The sequence below is a fragment of the Anser anser genome (assembly GCF_964211835.1).
Source record: "Anser anser genome assembly, chromosome: 29".
Taxonomy (NCBI): Eukaryota; Metazoa; Chordata; class Aves; order Anseriformes; family Anatidae; genus Anser; species Anser anser.
Window position 1 is genome coordinate 337,890 of NC_139750.1, and position 13,714 is coordinate 351,603.

The 13,714-nt window shown below is 50.3% G+C and overlaps 1 protein-coding gene across 1 annotated transcript; it reads right to left on the bottom strand.

Moving 5' to 3' along the window:
• Window positions 1-10,939: 10,939 nt before the first annotated feature.
• Window positions 10,940-11,877, bottom strand: LOC310887722 (olfactory receptor 14A16-like; the record flags this gene model as incomplete). Its single annotated transcript, XM_083813897.1, has 1 exon — window positions 10,940-11,877. Exon 1 carries the CDS (start codon window positions 11,837-11,839, stop codon window positions 10,940-10,942), a length of 900 nt encoding a protein of 299 aa, XP_083670023.1. The 5' UTR covers window positions 11,840-11,877.
• Window positions 11,878-13,714: the final 1,837 nt, after the last annotated feature.

Here is a 13,714-nt window from a genome sequence, read left to right on the forward strand (position 1 = left end):
GAATGAAGTCTCATGTCCTGTCCCTCTGAGAGCTTGGGCAGGTAATCCCTGCTCTGAACCTTGTCATTCTCTTCTCCAAAGAAACTCTGAGAGTCCTCCTGAAAGCTCCCATGGGCTGTGGGATTTGCCAGCAAATCTGGAGATGGCACCAGGAACAACAGCTGTATTGCCCGGCAGCCAGAGACTTACCCTGTTCAGGGCTGGGAAGATTTCTCCCGCAGCGAGCTCTCAGCATGCCCCCTCCACACTGCCTTTAACATCTCCCTCCCTTCTCTCAGCCGCCCTTGTCCCCTGCAGGCAGTGCCCCCAGCCCTGCTGCGCTGTGCAGAGGAGCTGCTCCTGGGCAGAGCTGTCTCTCTGCAGCGCTGCCCGCTTGCCAGGAGCTCCCCTTGGGCCCAGGAGCCCGGCCCAGCTCAGCAGCACAGGGAGCCCATAAGAAGTCCCTGGGCCTCCAAGGGAATTGGCTTTGAAACAGGCTGAAGCAGTCACTGATTTTTCTTCTCTGAGCTGGGGATGGACATTTACTTCCAGTAGTGTCTTTTCCCTTAATTCAAAAGAAGAGTTTGGCATGAGAATCATCTTTTCTTGTCCCATTGTGAGACCGGACACCCACAAATGATGCAGGCTGCATTCCATCTCTTCCGAGCACTTGTTGTTTTTCAGGGGGCGGAAACTTTTTCACAGAAATAGAAATCCCTTTGTCTACACAAGCTACACAACCAATTTTGTGCCTCCACTCTCATAGAACTACGGAATGTCTTGGGTTGGAGGGGACCTTAAAGACCTTCTTGTTCCAGCCCCGCTGCCATGGTCAGAGGCACATTCCACTAGACCAGGTTCCTCAAGGTCCCATCCACCCTGGCCTTGAACACTGCTAGGGAAGCGGGGTTCTACTTCTCTGAAGAACCTTTTCCAGTGCCTCACCAACCTCATAGTGAAGATTTCCGTCTTTAGATTTCAAGTAAATTTTCTCTATTATATTTTAAAAAGATTGCATGTATATATTGCAAGTATGGGATCTCCTGCAGATGGCAACAGCAGGAACACTGCCACTGACCTCCACTTCTCCATTTGCTGCTTCGAGGCCAGCCCAGTCTGGGCTGCTCTGCTGGGCTGGGCTGGGTTGGACTGGGTGGAGGAGAGGGAGGTGTGGAGAGCTGGGGAGGGTCTGGGCTGGGCTGGCCTCCTGGGAGAGGCAGGGAGGACCGGCAGAGCAGGGGCTGGGCTGGGCCCTTGCTCTCTAAAGGCTGCATGAGGAAACACGAGTCTGGACATGTGGGAGGCCTTCTTAAACATGAGCTGGTTGGCAGGCAGAGTACCTGAGTGATCGTCCAGGGCATCCCCTGCACCCAATGCTCCTGGGGGGGCTGGGAAGAGGCCTCCTGAGCACAACAGCTCCTTGTAGCCCTCTGGATGCTGGCTGTGAGGTCACTTCTGTCCCAGCACCTGACTGGCCAACAGCAGGGAGGCAGAGCCTCTGAGGTCATAAAGGCCATCAGAAAGCTGCCCCCAGCACGGTGACACATTACAGGAGGCCAGGGGAAAGCTGGGTGAATAAAGGTGGGAGATTTAGTAGAGATAAGAGGGACTTGGCTAACAGAAAGGAAAGATTTTGAAGAGTTAGGAGGGGTTCAGGTAAGGCTGCTGCTGCTGCAACATTTAGTGGGAATAAATTCATGTTAGATCCTGGTAATATTTCTAACAAGTAACCATAAATCCTAGGCATACCCTTAAATGCTGTCTCTCATCCTGAAATGAAGCCTCTGTAGTAATCACCAACATCAAACCTTACCCTGAAGACAAAGCCCATAACCACTTAGACATAACCACTTAGTGTTTTTTACCCCATTGCTCACTGTAATCCACAGCCCTTAATTCCTCGCATTAAATTGCCTTACCCTAGCCCTCACCCAGGCAGAAATTAAACCATAACCAAAAATCCAGCCCATACCCTAAACACTGAATGGGTTCCCAAAGCAGGAAACCAAAGCCTCTCCCTAAATATCTGCCCAGTCCCTAACCTGGGAAGACACTATCTATTCCCTAAATCCAAATCTGAACAACTAAGCCCTGAATCCCTCATTCCTGGACTTTAATAACCAAACTGAAGTGTCTGGCAGTAGTGGTGACTATGAGGTCACTTCTGCCTCTGGAGCTGATAGGCCATCAGTAGGAGCATGGCTGGGCAAGGGACTGGGAGCAGGCACGTGGCTTGGTTGTCTATCTGAGGAGCTGAAAGGCCAGCAGGAAGGCCACATGGCTTGGAAGACCCTGGTGAAGTTCCTTCTGCCTGGTGAGATGACTAGCCACAGGAAGGCTGATGGGTGTGGATGCCTGTGTGAAGGGTTGTTTCTGAGATGTTGGAACTTTCCTTGGTCACAGGAAACTGAGTGTGAGAGAAAACCTTCTAGAAATTGAGGCTTGGATGGTGGAGACAGGGCATGAGAGGGAAGATATATCACTGAAAAGATGATGCTTTAGTGTCAGAATTTCCCTGGAGGTAATATGTTATCACTCTATGACACTATGTTTCAGGGCACAGCTGGAGAAGATACAGACATCAATGAAGGCACAGAAATGCTAAGCTGAGAGCAAGGTAGGAAAGCAAGATGCATGTTTTCAGCCTGCAGGGAAACAGGGATGGGTATGGGACATCATAGGGCAGCCAGTGGTGGAGATGGACAAGGACACTGGCAAGAGTAGACTTAGCCAGGAAAACCAAGGCCTTTTCCCCTTGGCTATTGCAGGTCTCTCTGCCACCAAAGCCTAGGAGATGTTGTCCTATTAGCAATGGGGGCTCATCACCTCCTTGCACCTCCTGATGGAGGCCAGGAGGTGTCACACCATTGTCTTTCACTTGGCACTGCATAACCCACACCCCACTGCCTGAGGAAGAGCCTGGAGCTTCATGGGAGGGACAGGAGCTCTCTGCCCAGAACTGGCATCAGGGTTTGGCCTTTCTGGTTGATGAAACAAACCCAGCATTTTCTCAGCCTCAGAGCCACCTGCACAGTGCCTTGGCCTACCTGTAATCACGACCTCCAATTAACTCATCAGTCTCCTCTCAGGTGTTGAAGTTGTTGGACTTTGCAGAAGCTATACTTTGGGGTTTATTAAGACACAGCAAGCCCTGAGTGTCTCTTAAGGAGGTCTGGACAGGTAGGAGAAGCTTGACCCTTTATGGACATCTTTGCTCCTCATCTTCCAACCCCATTATTTCTGTCATTGCCACGCCAGGACTTGCATCACTTCTCCTGACATCAGACTTCTCCACTCAAGTCTGCAGTTGCACCTTGTAGATCCCTTGCACCAACTCCCTCCTTAGAGAAATGGCTGCACACAGATACAGAATAACGACTCTTAAGTGCAAGCAAACAAAAATAAAGTATAATAAAGTTTAATAAGCAATAAAACGCACTGCTGAAGTGTATGCTAAGTCCAGGCTGTATCCAATGATGCTAACCTCCTTTGAGGGATAACCAGGATTTTTTTCAGTAGGTTATGTAAAAACACAGCTCAGAAGATGCCTAAAGAAACAGGGCACATAAAGAAAGGGGAATCTTTGACCTCCTCGAAGGTTAAAGCAGCAACTAGATCACAGAATCATCAAATCGAATCATACAAGCATGGAATGTTCAGCGTTGAAAGGGACTCAGTGATCATCTAATCCAATCCCCCTGCCATGGGTAAAAATCTCTTTCACTACATTGGGTTGCTGAAAGCCCCTTGCAACCTGACTTTGTACACTTTCAGTGATGGGTCATCCACTCCTTCTATCAGAAACTTGTTGCAGTGTCTCTCTAATCTCATCCAAAAATATTTATTCCTTATACCCAACTTAAATCATCACCATTTCCATTGTCCTGTTAGTACCGACCCCAGCTTTTCTTTCTAGGAGAGCTCATTCAGTCCTCTTTTCATTTTCACGGCCCTCTTTTGGGTCCCCTCTAACAGGTCTATGTCTTTCTTGCACTGGGCACCCCAGCACTGGATGCAGTATTGCAGGTGGGGTCTCATGAAACTAGAGTTAAGCAGGAGAATCACTACACTTGACCTCCTGTCCACTTCTTTCATGCATCTCAGTATGCTGTTGCCATACTGCCAGATCATATTTTTCATCCACCAATATTCCCAAGTGCTTCTCTGCAGAGATGTTCTCAATTCATTCATCCCCCAATCTACATTGAGATTGGGGATTTCCCTGATTCACATGCAACACATGTGAATCAACAATTTTAAGACTGTGTGCTTCTCAATTTTAAGCAAAAACAAGCTACATAGATCTTTGCTGGGTGAACTCTTTGACTGATGAGGATATTTCTCTGGAGTTTCACAGAGAAACAAAATTTTTCTGAGGCCTGTAGCTCATCAGCTGAGATTTTCTCCAGATGAGACAGCCAGATGGGAGGAAGAAGAGGAAAGGGGCTTTTCTCTATCCCCACCATGGACATGACCCTGGAGGAATATGTACTAGGGAGTTTCCAAAGCAGTGAGCTGTTGCAGCCCACTGGGTGCTTCTTGGCAAAGGAATGAGGTGGGAAGGGTGGGGTCCAGCTCAAGGAGAAATACCATGCAGATGACAGTCTGTGAATAGGATGGGATGGCATAGCCTGGACATTCACATATCTCACATCTCAGCCAAGGATAGGGATTGTGTGGTTATTGCCACTTTTCTGGTATCTTCCTCCTCCAGTTCCTGTGACGGCCCTGCTTTGGAATAATCTGCCTCATCTTCTTCTTCCTCCTTCCCCTTCTTAGCTGGAGTTTCTTCCCTTACTAACTGGGCTCACTTTCACATCCACTGTTTCATCTTCGATGTAGGAGTGACTGATACCAGCCTTTGCATTACGGTTGAGTGTGGCTCGGTAGGCATGGGTCAGGCTGCAACCCATTGCAGTGATCCATGTCTCTCTAGAATTGGCAGGATGACAGCCTACTTTTTCCAAATATTTTGCTAGTTTTGCAGGATGTTGCACTTTTCCTGGGGTGCAGTTCCAAAACATTGGAGGTGCCCAGTGTCCTAGGTACTTCCCCATACTGTCCCACGTGCCCTGCAACTCCTACCTGTCGTGCCTCGGTGCAGACCTCTGGGTGGTATTCTTCAATAGTTGTTTAACATCAAACAAAGCCAGAAACACATTCAGGAGATGTAGTAAGAGGAACATGCTGATGTGAATATCCAAAGGATATTCAGAATTATCAAGGGCTATTGTTGCTGCTCCTACAGCGGGCATTTCATCATTCTCCTAGTGCCTGCCTTTGTATTCTGGGACTTGAGCAGTGTGGCTAGAGCTCTTGCCAGTGAAAACTGAGGCAAAAATGTCATTGAGTACCTCAGCCTTCTCCATATCCCAGGTAACAAGGTCTCCTGTTTTCTTCTGGAGAGGGCCCACAATTTCACTAAGTCTTCCTTTTATAACCAGTGTAACTAAAGACGCCTTTCTAGTTGCTCTTGTTGTTCCTGGTCAAATTTAATTCTAACAGGGTTTTAGCTAACCTGATCCCTGGCTGTTCAGACTGTTTCTCTGTATTCCTCCCAGGCTATCTGTCCTTGCATCCACCCTCTGTAGGCCTCATTTTTCTACACGACTTTGTGCAGGAGCTTCTTGTTTGTGTATGCCTGCCTCCTGGCCTTTTTCTCTGACTTCTTCTTTGTTGGGATGCACACTGTGTAGTGGGTTTACGTGGCAAGCTTTGGGTAGCAGGGGGCCATAGGAGTGGCACCTGTGAGAAGAATCCAGAAGCTGCCTCATGTTAGATAAGGGGCCTGCTGCTGGCCAGACCTGAGCAAATAAGCGACGTTGTTTGTGTCTCTGTGAGAGCAGATTTAAGAAAAGGAATAAAGAAAGAAAAGAATAAAGGAAGGAAGGAAGGAAGGAAGGAAGGAAGGAAGGAAGGAAGGAAGGAAGGAAGGAAGGAAGGAAGGAGGGAAGGAAGGAAGGAAGGAAGGAAGGAAGGAAGGAAGGAAGGAAGGAAGGAAGGAAGGAGGGACGGACCTGCTGGGGAACAGCAGCTGAGAGATGAGGGAGAAACGGCCTTGCAGACACCAAGGTCAGTGCAGAAGGATGGGGAGGAGGTGCTCCAGGCGCCGGAGCAGAAGTTCCCCTATGGCCTGTGGTGAGGACTATGGTGAAGCAGGTTGTCCCCCTGCAGCCCACGGTGTACCACGGTGGAGCAGGGTTCCATGCTGCAGCCCATGGAGGAGACCATGGCGGAGCAGGTGGACCTGTACTGAAGGAGGCTGCAGCCTGTGGAAGACCCCCACCAGAGCAGATTCTGGGCCGGAGCTGTAGCCCGTGGAGAGGAGCCCACGCAGGAGCAGGTGACCTGGCATGAGCTGCTGCCTGTGGGGCACCCAGGTTGGAGCAATGTGGCCCTGAGGGATGGACCCCGTGGTATGGAGCCATACCTGGAGCAGTTCTTGAAGAGCTGCTGCATGTGGGAAACCCACGCAGGATCAGTTCGGGAAGGATGGCATCCCATGGGAGGGACCCCACGTTGGAGCAGGAGAAGAGTGAGACCAACAAGGTCAGAAACGAAGTGCTATAGACTGAACACAGACCCCATTCCCCTGTTCCCCTGTGCTGCTCGGGGGGAGGAGGTGGAAGAGGGTGGATGGGAGAAGGGGTTTTGGGGTTTCTTTACTTTGTTTCTCACTTCTCTAACTTGCTAGTAATAGGCAATAAATTTTACTATCTATCTCCCTACTCTGAGTCTGTTTTGCCCATCACAATAGTTTTTGAGCGATCTCCCTGTCCTCAACTCTTGAGCCCTTTGCATCGTATTTTCTCCCCCTTTCTCTTTGACTAAGCAGCTTTCTCTTCCTTTCTCTTCCTTGGCCCCTCTTCCCTGAAGGACTTTGTCCCATGGTACTCTACAAAGGAGATGCCCCAGGAGGCCGAAGTCTGCTCTCCCGAAGTCCAGGGTAGTGTGATTGCTCTGCTCCCTCCTTGCTGCACTTAGGACCCTAAACTGCACCATTTCACGGTCACTGCAGCCCAGGCTGCCCTTGAGCTTCACATTCCCCACCAGCCCCTCCTTGTTGCTGAGAACGAAGTCCAGCATAGCACTTCTCTCCGCTATCAATGGGAGAAGGAAGTTATCATTAATGCATAACAGGACCTTCTTGGATTGCCTATGCCCTGCTGTGCTGTCCCTCCAACAGATACCAGGGTGGTTGAAGTCCCCCCTGAGGACCAGGGCTTTTGAATGTGAGGCTGCTTCTATCTGTTTATAGAGGGCCTCATCTGCTGGTCTTCCTGATCAGGTGGCCTGCAGCAGACTCCCACTATAATGTCTGCTGTCTCTACCCTCCCTTTACTCCTGACACATCAGCTCACTGTCAGATCCTTGTTCGTCCTCAGGCAGAGCTCCATGCACTCCAGCTGCTCACTCACATAGAGGCCACACTGAACTGAACCAACTGAACAAGCTCCCGTGGGTTTGTGGGGTGTGTGAGAGGAGCATCATCACACAAGGATCATCACATGGATCAACGCTTACCAGATCGGGATGAGATGCCTCAGATGGATCAGTGTTGCCCCACACAAGGGTAGCTAACCCCTCCTCATCCCTGCCTGTGTGTCCTATTTGTTATTGGCCATGAACAGAGTTTTCCAGAGGGAACGTTTGCACCTCTCAGTAACAATCAAACTCTCATAGGATTAACCATAATTCTGTACTCCATCTCTCTCCACTGTTTCACGAGGGACATTTGGTGATTATTTCAGTTGACTTCATTATTTTATTTGACGTCAAAGTATGTTCTGCAAAAGTGACTGTTGCCTTGCAGGAGCTGTCAGCCCTGGAGCCCCAGGGACACCTCAAGGGAGACAAGAATTAAAAACACGGTGAAACCTTGGGCTGGAGCTGTGCTGCTGAGTTGGGCCGGGCTCCTGGCAAGCAGGCAGACAGCTCTGCCCACGAGCAGCTCCTCTGCACAGCGCAGCAGGGCTGGGGGCACTGCCTGCAGGGGACAAGGGCGGCTGAGAGAAGGGAGGGAGATGTTAAAGGCAGTGTGGAGGGGGGATGCTGAGAGCTCACTGCAGGAGAAATCTTCACAGTCCTGAACAGGGTAAGTCTCTGGCTGCAGGGCAGCGCAGCTGTTGTTCCTGGTGCCATCTCCAGATTTGCTGGAAAATCCCACAGCCTATGGGATCTTTCAGGAGGACTCTCAGAGTTTCCTTGGATAAGAGGTGAATGACAAGATCCAGAGCAGGGATTACCTGCCAACGCTTTCAGATGGACAGGACATGAGGGCTCCTTCTCATGGGGTCAGCTGCAGGCTGTTCAGCCGGGGTGCAGGGAGGGGTGGCCAGGGCTGTGGTGCAGAGCAGAGTCCCTGCTGTGCCCCAGGGGCTGTGTGCTGGGGCAGGGCCTCTGCTGCCTGCCAGGCTCACCACTCAGCCTGCCCCCCATCCTCCTCCCCCACTCCCCTTAATGAATTAATTTCATTCCCAGTAGCTGTTATAGTGCTGTGCTTTGGATTTAGGATGAGAATAATGCTGGTAACACACTACTGAGCACTGCTTACGCTGAATCAAGGACTTTTCATCTTCTGATGCTGACCTGCCAGCAAGGTGGCCAGGGGTGCCCAAGAAGATGTGAGGGGACAGAGCCAGGATATGTGACCCAAACTGGACAAAGGGATATTCCATACCATATCACATCAAGATCGGCACTAAAACCAGAGCGGTTCTTTCGGGTGTTACCGTTGCTCAGGGACTGGCTGGACATCAGCTGGTCATGTGCAATTCCTCTGTCTATCACTTCTCTGTGTGTCCTTTTCCTTGTGATTTTTTTCCCCCTTTACTTTCCTCTTAAAATGTCCCGATCTTGACCCTCATGGTTTTGTTTTTGTTTTTATTTTGTTTTTATTTATTTTATATTTTTTTTTGATTTTTTTCCCCCATCCCACTGTGGGGAAGTGACACCGAATGGCTGCATGGTGCTGAGCTGCCTGCAGGGCTAAACCACAACAGATGGCGATGCCTCTGGGCTGTTCCCTGCCCCTGGATGTGTCTACAGGGCAGAGGTGAGCACACAACACAGGGCATGGGGTCTGTGAGCCATGGCAGGGCATAGACGTGGGGACAGAGAAGCAGTTCCCAGCAGGGACAGCTCCAAGCAGCGGAGACAAAGGCAGGCACATCCCTTCAGTCAGAAGTGACCTGGAAGGAATGTGTTATCCCTCCATCACATCGTGTTTCAGGACAGAGCTGGGGAGGGTACAGACATTAATGAAGGTACAGAAATTTCAAGGGGACAGCAAGGTAGGAAAGCAAGATGGATGTTTGTAGCCTACAGGGAAACAGGGACAGGTGTGGAACAGCATAGGACAGCCAGCAGTGGAGATGGACAAGGGCACTGGCAAGGTTAGACTTAGCCAAGAAAGCCAAGGTCTTGTCCCCTTGGCTATGGCAGGTCTCTCTGCCACCAAGGCCTAGGCGGAGACATGTTGCCCTATTAGCAATGGGGCCTCATCACCTCTATGAACCTCCTGAGGGAGGCCAGAAGTTGTCACACCATTATCTTTCACTTGGCACTGCATACCACACATCCCACTGCCCAAGGAAGAGCCTGGAGCCCCACATGAGGAAAGGAGCACTCTATGTCCAGGGCTGTCAGCAGGGCTTGGCCTTTCTGCTTGATGAAAGAAACCCAGGATTTTCTCAGCCTCAGAGCCACCTGCACAGGGCCTTGGCCTACCTGTAATCATGGCCTCCAATTACCTGACCTAAGAAGTTCATGGGGCTTTGTTAGTTAGAGCCGTTAGAGGGACCAATCAGTGTTTCGAAGGACTTTGGGTTTGGCTTCTGACTTTGGCTTTCTGAGAGATTTCATCAGTCTCCTCTCAGGAGCTGAAGTTGATAGACTTAGCAGCAACTACACCTTGGGGCTTATTAAGAGAGAAAACTCTAAGAGTCTCTTAAGGCGGTCTGGACAGGTAGAAGTTTGACACTGTACAGACAACCTTGTTCCTCAGCTCCCCACCTCGCATCATTTCTCTCACTGGTCCCTGAGGACTTGCATCACTTCTCCTGACGTTAGGCTCCTCCACTGAAGTCTGCAGTTGCACCTTGTAGTTCCTTTGTCCCAACTTCCTTCTGCTTTCCTTAGAGAACAGGCTGCGCAGAGGTAGACAACAATGATTCTTAACTGCAAGCAAACTAAAATAAAGTATGATGAAGCTCATTAATCAATGAAGCACACTGATCAATTACATGCTAGCTCTAAGTTGTATGTAATGAGGCTCACCTCCCACAAGGGATGGTCTCATCAACAATTTTTTTCAGTCAGTAGACATGAAAGATTTTGTAAAAACATAGTTCAGGAGTTGCCTAAAGACAGCGTTAGAATACATAAAGGAGGTAAAAGCTATGAACTCCTTGAGGCTTAAAGCAGCAACTAGATCACAGCATGACAGAGTCATAGTATCTTAGAATCAAAGAATGATACAATCTAGGAACGGTTTAGGCTGGAACAGGACTCTAGGATCATGTAGTCCAATCCCCCTGCCATGGCCCAGGACATCTCTCACTACATCAGGTTGCTGAAAGGCCATTCCATTTAGAATTTCAACACTTCCAGTGATGGGGCATCCACAACTTCTCTGGGAAACCTGTTGCAGTGCTGTACTACTCTCATCCTAAGACCTTCCTTCCTTTTATCTCATCTCTATCTACAACCTTTATGTTCAAAAGGCCCCGTTTAAAAAAAAAAAAAAAAAAAAAAGTTACCTTACGAGTTATAGGATGGAGAAGACAAACAGTTTACTACTTCTGAAAAAATTCCAATAGTCAGTTTCCACACTGCATCCTTCAGCTCCTGGTTCCTCATGCTGTAGATGAGGGGTTCACTGCTGGAGGCACCACCGAGCACAGAACTGCCAGCAAAAGATTCAGGGATGAGGAAGAGATGGAGGGGGGCTTCAGGTAGGCTAAAATGGCAGTGCTGAGGAACTTGAAGACCACGGCCAGGTGGGAAAGACCAGACCACGACTGAGAAACATTAAGACCACAGCCAGGTGAGGGAGGCACATGGAAAAGGCTTTGTGCCGGCCCTGCTTGGAGGGGATCCTCAGCACAGCTCTGAAGATCTTCACATAGGAGAAAAGAATGAAAACAAAACAACCGGATACTAAAGAAAAACTAACCAGGAGAAGCCCAACCTCTCTGAGGTAGGCATCAGAGCAGGAGAGCTTGAGGATCTGGGGGATTTCACAGAAGAACTGGTCCAGGGCATTGCCTTGGCAGAGCGGGAGGGAAAAGGTATTGGCAGTGTGCAGCACAGCGTTGAGAAAAGTACTGCCCCAGGCAGCTGCTGCCATGTTGACACAAGTTCTGCTGGTCATTATTGTCCCATAGTGCAGGGGTTTGCAGATGGCAATGTAGCGGTCATAAGCCATGATGATGAGAAGAGAAAACTCTGCTGTGACAAAGACAGCAAACATGAAGACCTGGGTAGCACAACCTGCGTACGAAATGGCTGTGGTGTCCCACAGGGAATTGGCCATGGCTTTAGGGACAGTGGTGGAGATGGAGCCCAGGTCAATGAGGGCGAGGTTGAGGAGGAAGAAGTACATGGGGGTGTGGAGGCGGTGGTCGCAGGCTACGGCTGTGAGGATGAGGCCGTTGCCCAGGAGGGCAGCCAGGTAGATGCCCAGGAAGAGCCCGAAGTGCAGGAGCTGCAGCTCACGCAAGTCTGCATATGCTGGCAGGAGTAACTCAGTGGGGAAGGTGTTGTTGGATATTTGCTGCCTCTGTACATGTGGACCTGTGCATGGAAAAAAAAGACAGAGACAATAGAGGGAGACGTCTCTAAGCAAAACCTCTACCATACTTCACAGATCCCTCCTCAGCATGACACTGCATCTTCCTGTAAGGCAGACATGTTCCTGCCTGGAGCATGGGTTTTTCTGCTTAAGGTTTCCACAGGGGGCAGGTAGATTCTTTGTGGGCTCTGGAGGTGTCAGTTCTGTGCTACAGTATTTGATAAAAAGTACCAGGGACAGATCTCATGTGTCCACTGGCCAGAGGCATCATGCTATTTGCTGGTGCTTAGGAGTTCCAACAATCCTTCAAGAGACAGTGAAGGTGGTGTTGGTGTTTTCTGTAGTCAAAAGGGTGTGGAGGGAAACTGTGAGGTTCCTTACATACCTACAGATCTATTTCAGTGTAATGCTCTTGGAGTTTCAGTCCGTTCTACAAACCTGAAAATTCCATTATCGTCCCCCCTGACCACCCTTCACAGCAGGAAAATGAAGGCAGAAACCCTGGAGTGTGACTTTCCTACTGGTAGAGCAGATGTTGGTCTTCCTTGTCAAAAATCTCCCCCAGAAATGCCCTGCGGGTGCTGTGGAGCTGTGAGCAGCCTGTCCCAGGCAGCAGCATCTGGGCACCAGCAGAAGGACCCTGCCCTGCCAGGGGTGTTCCTTCCACGTGCAGCTTCTCCCCTCAGCGCCCTGGGCAGCTCCCTGGGCAGGCTGAGTGCTGAGCCTGGCAGGCGGCAGAGGCCCTGCCCCAGCACACAGCCCCTGGGGCACAGCAGGGACCCTGCTCTGCACCACAGCCCTGGACACCCCTGCCTGCACCCTGGCTGCACAGCCTGCAGCCAGCCCTACAAGAATGAAGTCTCATGTCCTGTCCCTCTGTTATTTATGGCAGATAATCCCTGCTCTGGAGCCTGTCATTCTCCTCTTATCCAAGGAAACTCTGAGAGTCCTCCTGAAAGATCCCATAGGCTGGGGGATTTTCCAGCAAATCTGGAGATGGCACCAGGAACAACAGCTGTATTGCCCTGCAGCCAGAGACTTACCCTGTTCAGGGCTGGGAAGATTTCTCCAACACTGAGCTCTCAGCATCCCCCTTCCACACTGCCTTTAACATCTCCCTCCTTTCTCCCAGCCGCCCTTGTCCCCTGCAGGCAGTGCCCCCAGCCAATCTGGGTCCAATCTGGTTCCAATCTGGGTCCCCAACGGGCAGCAGCTCTGTCCTGGTTGCAGTTAAGACAGAGTTAATTTTCCCTCATAGTAGCTGGTAGGGTGCTATGTTTTGGATTAGGATGAGAAGAGCGCTGATAACATGCTGATGTTTTAATTGTTGCAGAGCAGTGTTTACACCAGGCCAAGGACTTTTCGGCTTCTCGCTCTGTCCTGCCAGCGAGCAGGCTGGGGGTGCAGCAGGAGCTGGGAGGGGACAGACCCAGGACAGCTGACCCAAACTGGCCAAAGGGGTATTCCATACCATCTGACGTCATGCTAAACAATATATAGGGGTGGCTGGCCGGGGTGGGGGGCCGGCTGCTCGGGGATAGGCTGGGCATCGGTCAGCGGGTGGTGAGCAATTGCATTGTGCATCACTTGTTTTCTTACACATTATTATTATTAATACTATTATTATTATCACTATTATTATTATTATTGTTATTATTATATTCCTGTCTTAATAAACTGTCTTTATCTCAACTCACCGGCTTCACTTTCCCGTTTCTCTCCCCCATCCCAGAGAGGGAGGGGGGAGGGTGAGCGAACGGCTGTGTGGTGTTTAGCTGCCAGCCGGGTTAAACCACAACAAGCTCCTGCCAGGTCACCTGCTCCTGTGTGGTCTCCTCTGCATGGGCTACAGCCCTGACCCAGAATCTGCTCTGGTGGGGTTCCTCCACAGGCCACATCCTCCTTCAGTGCAGGTCCACCTGCTCCACCGTGGTCTCCTCC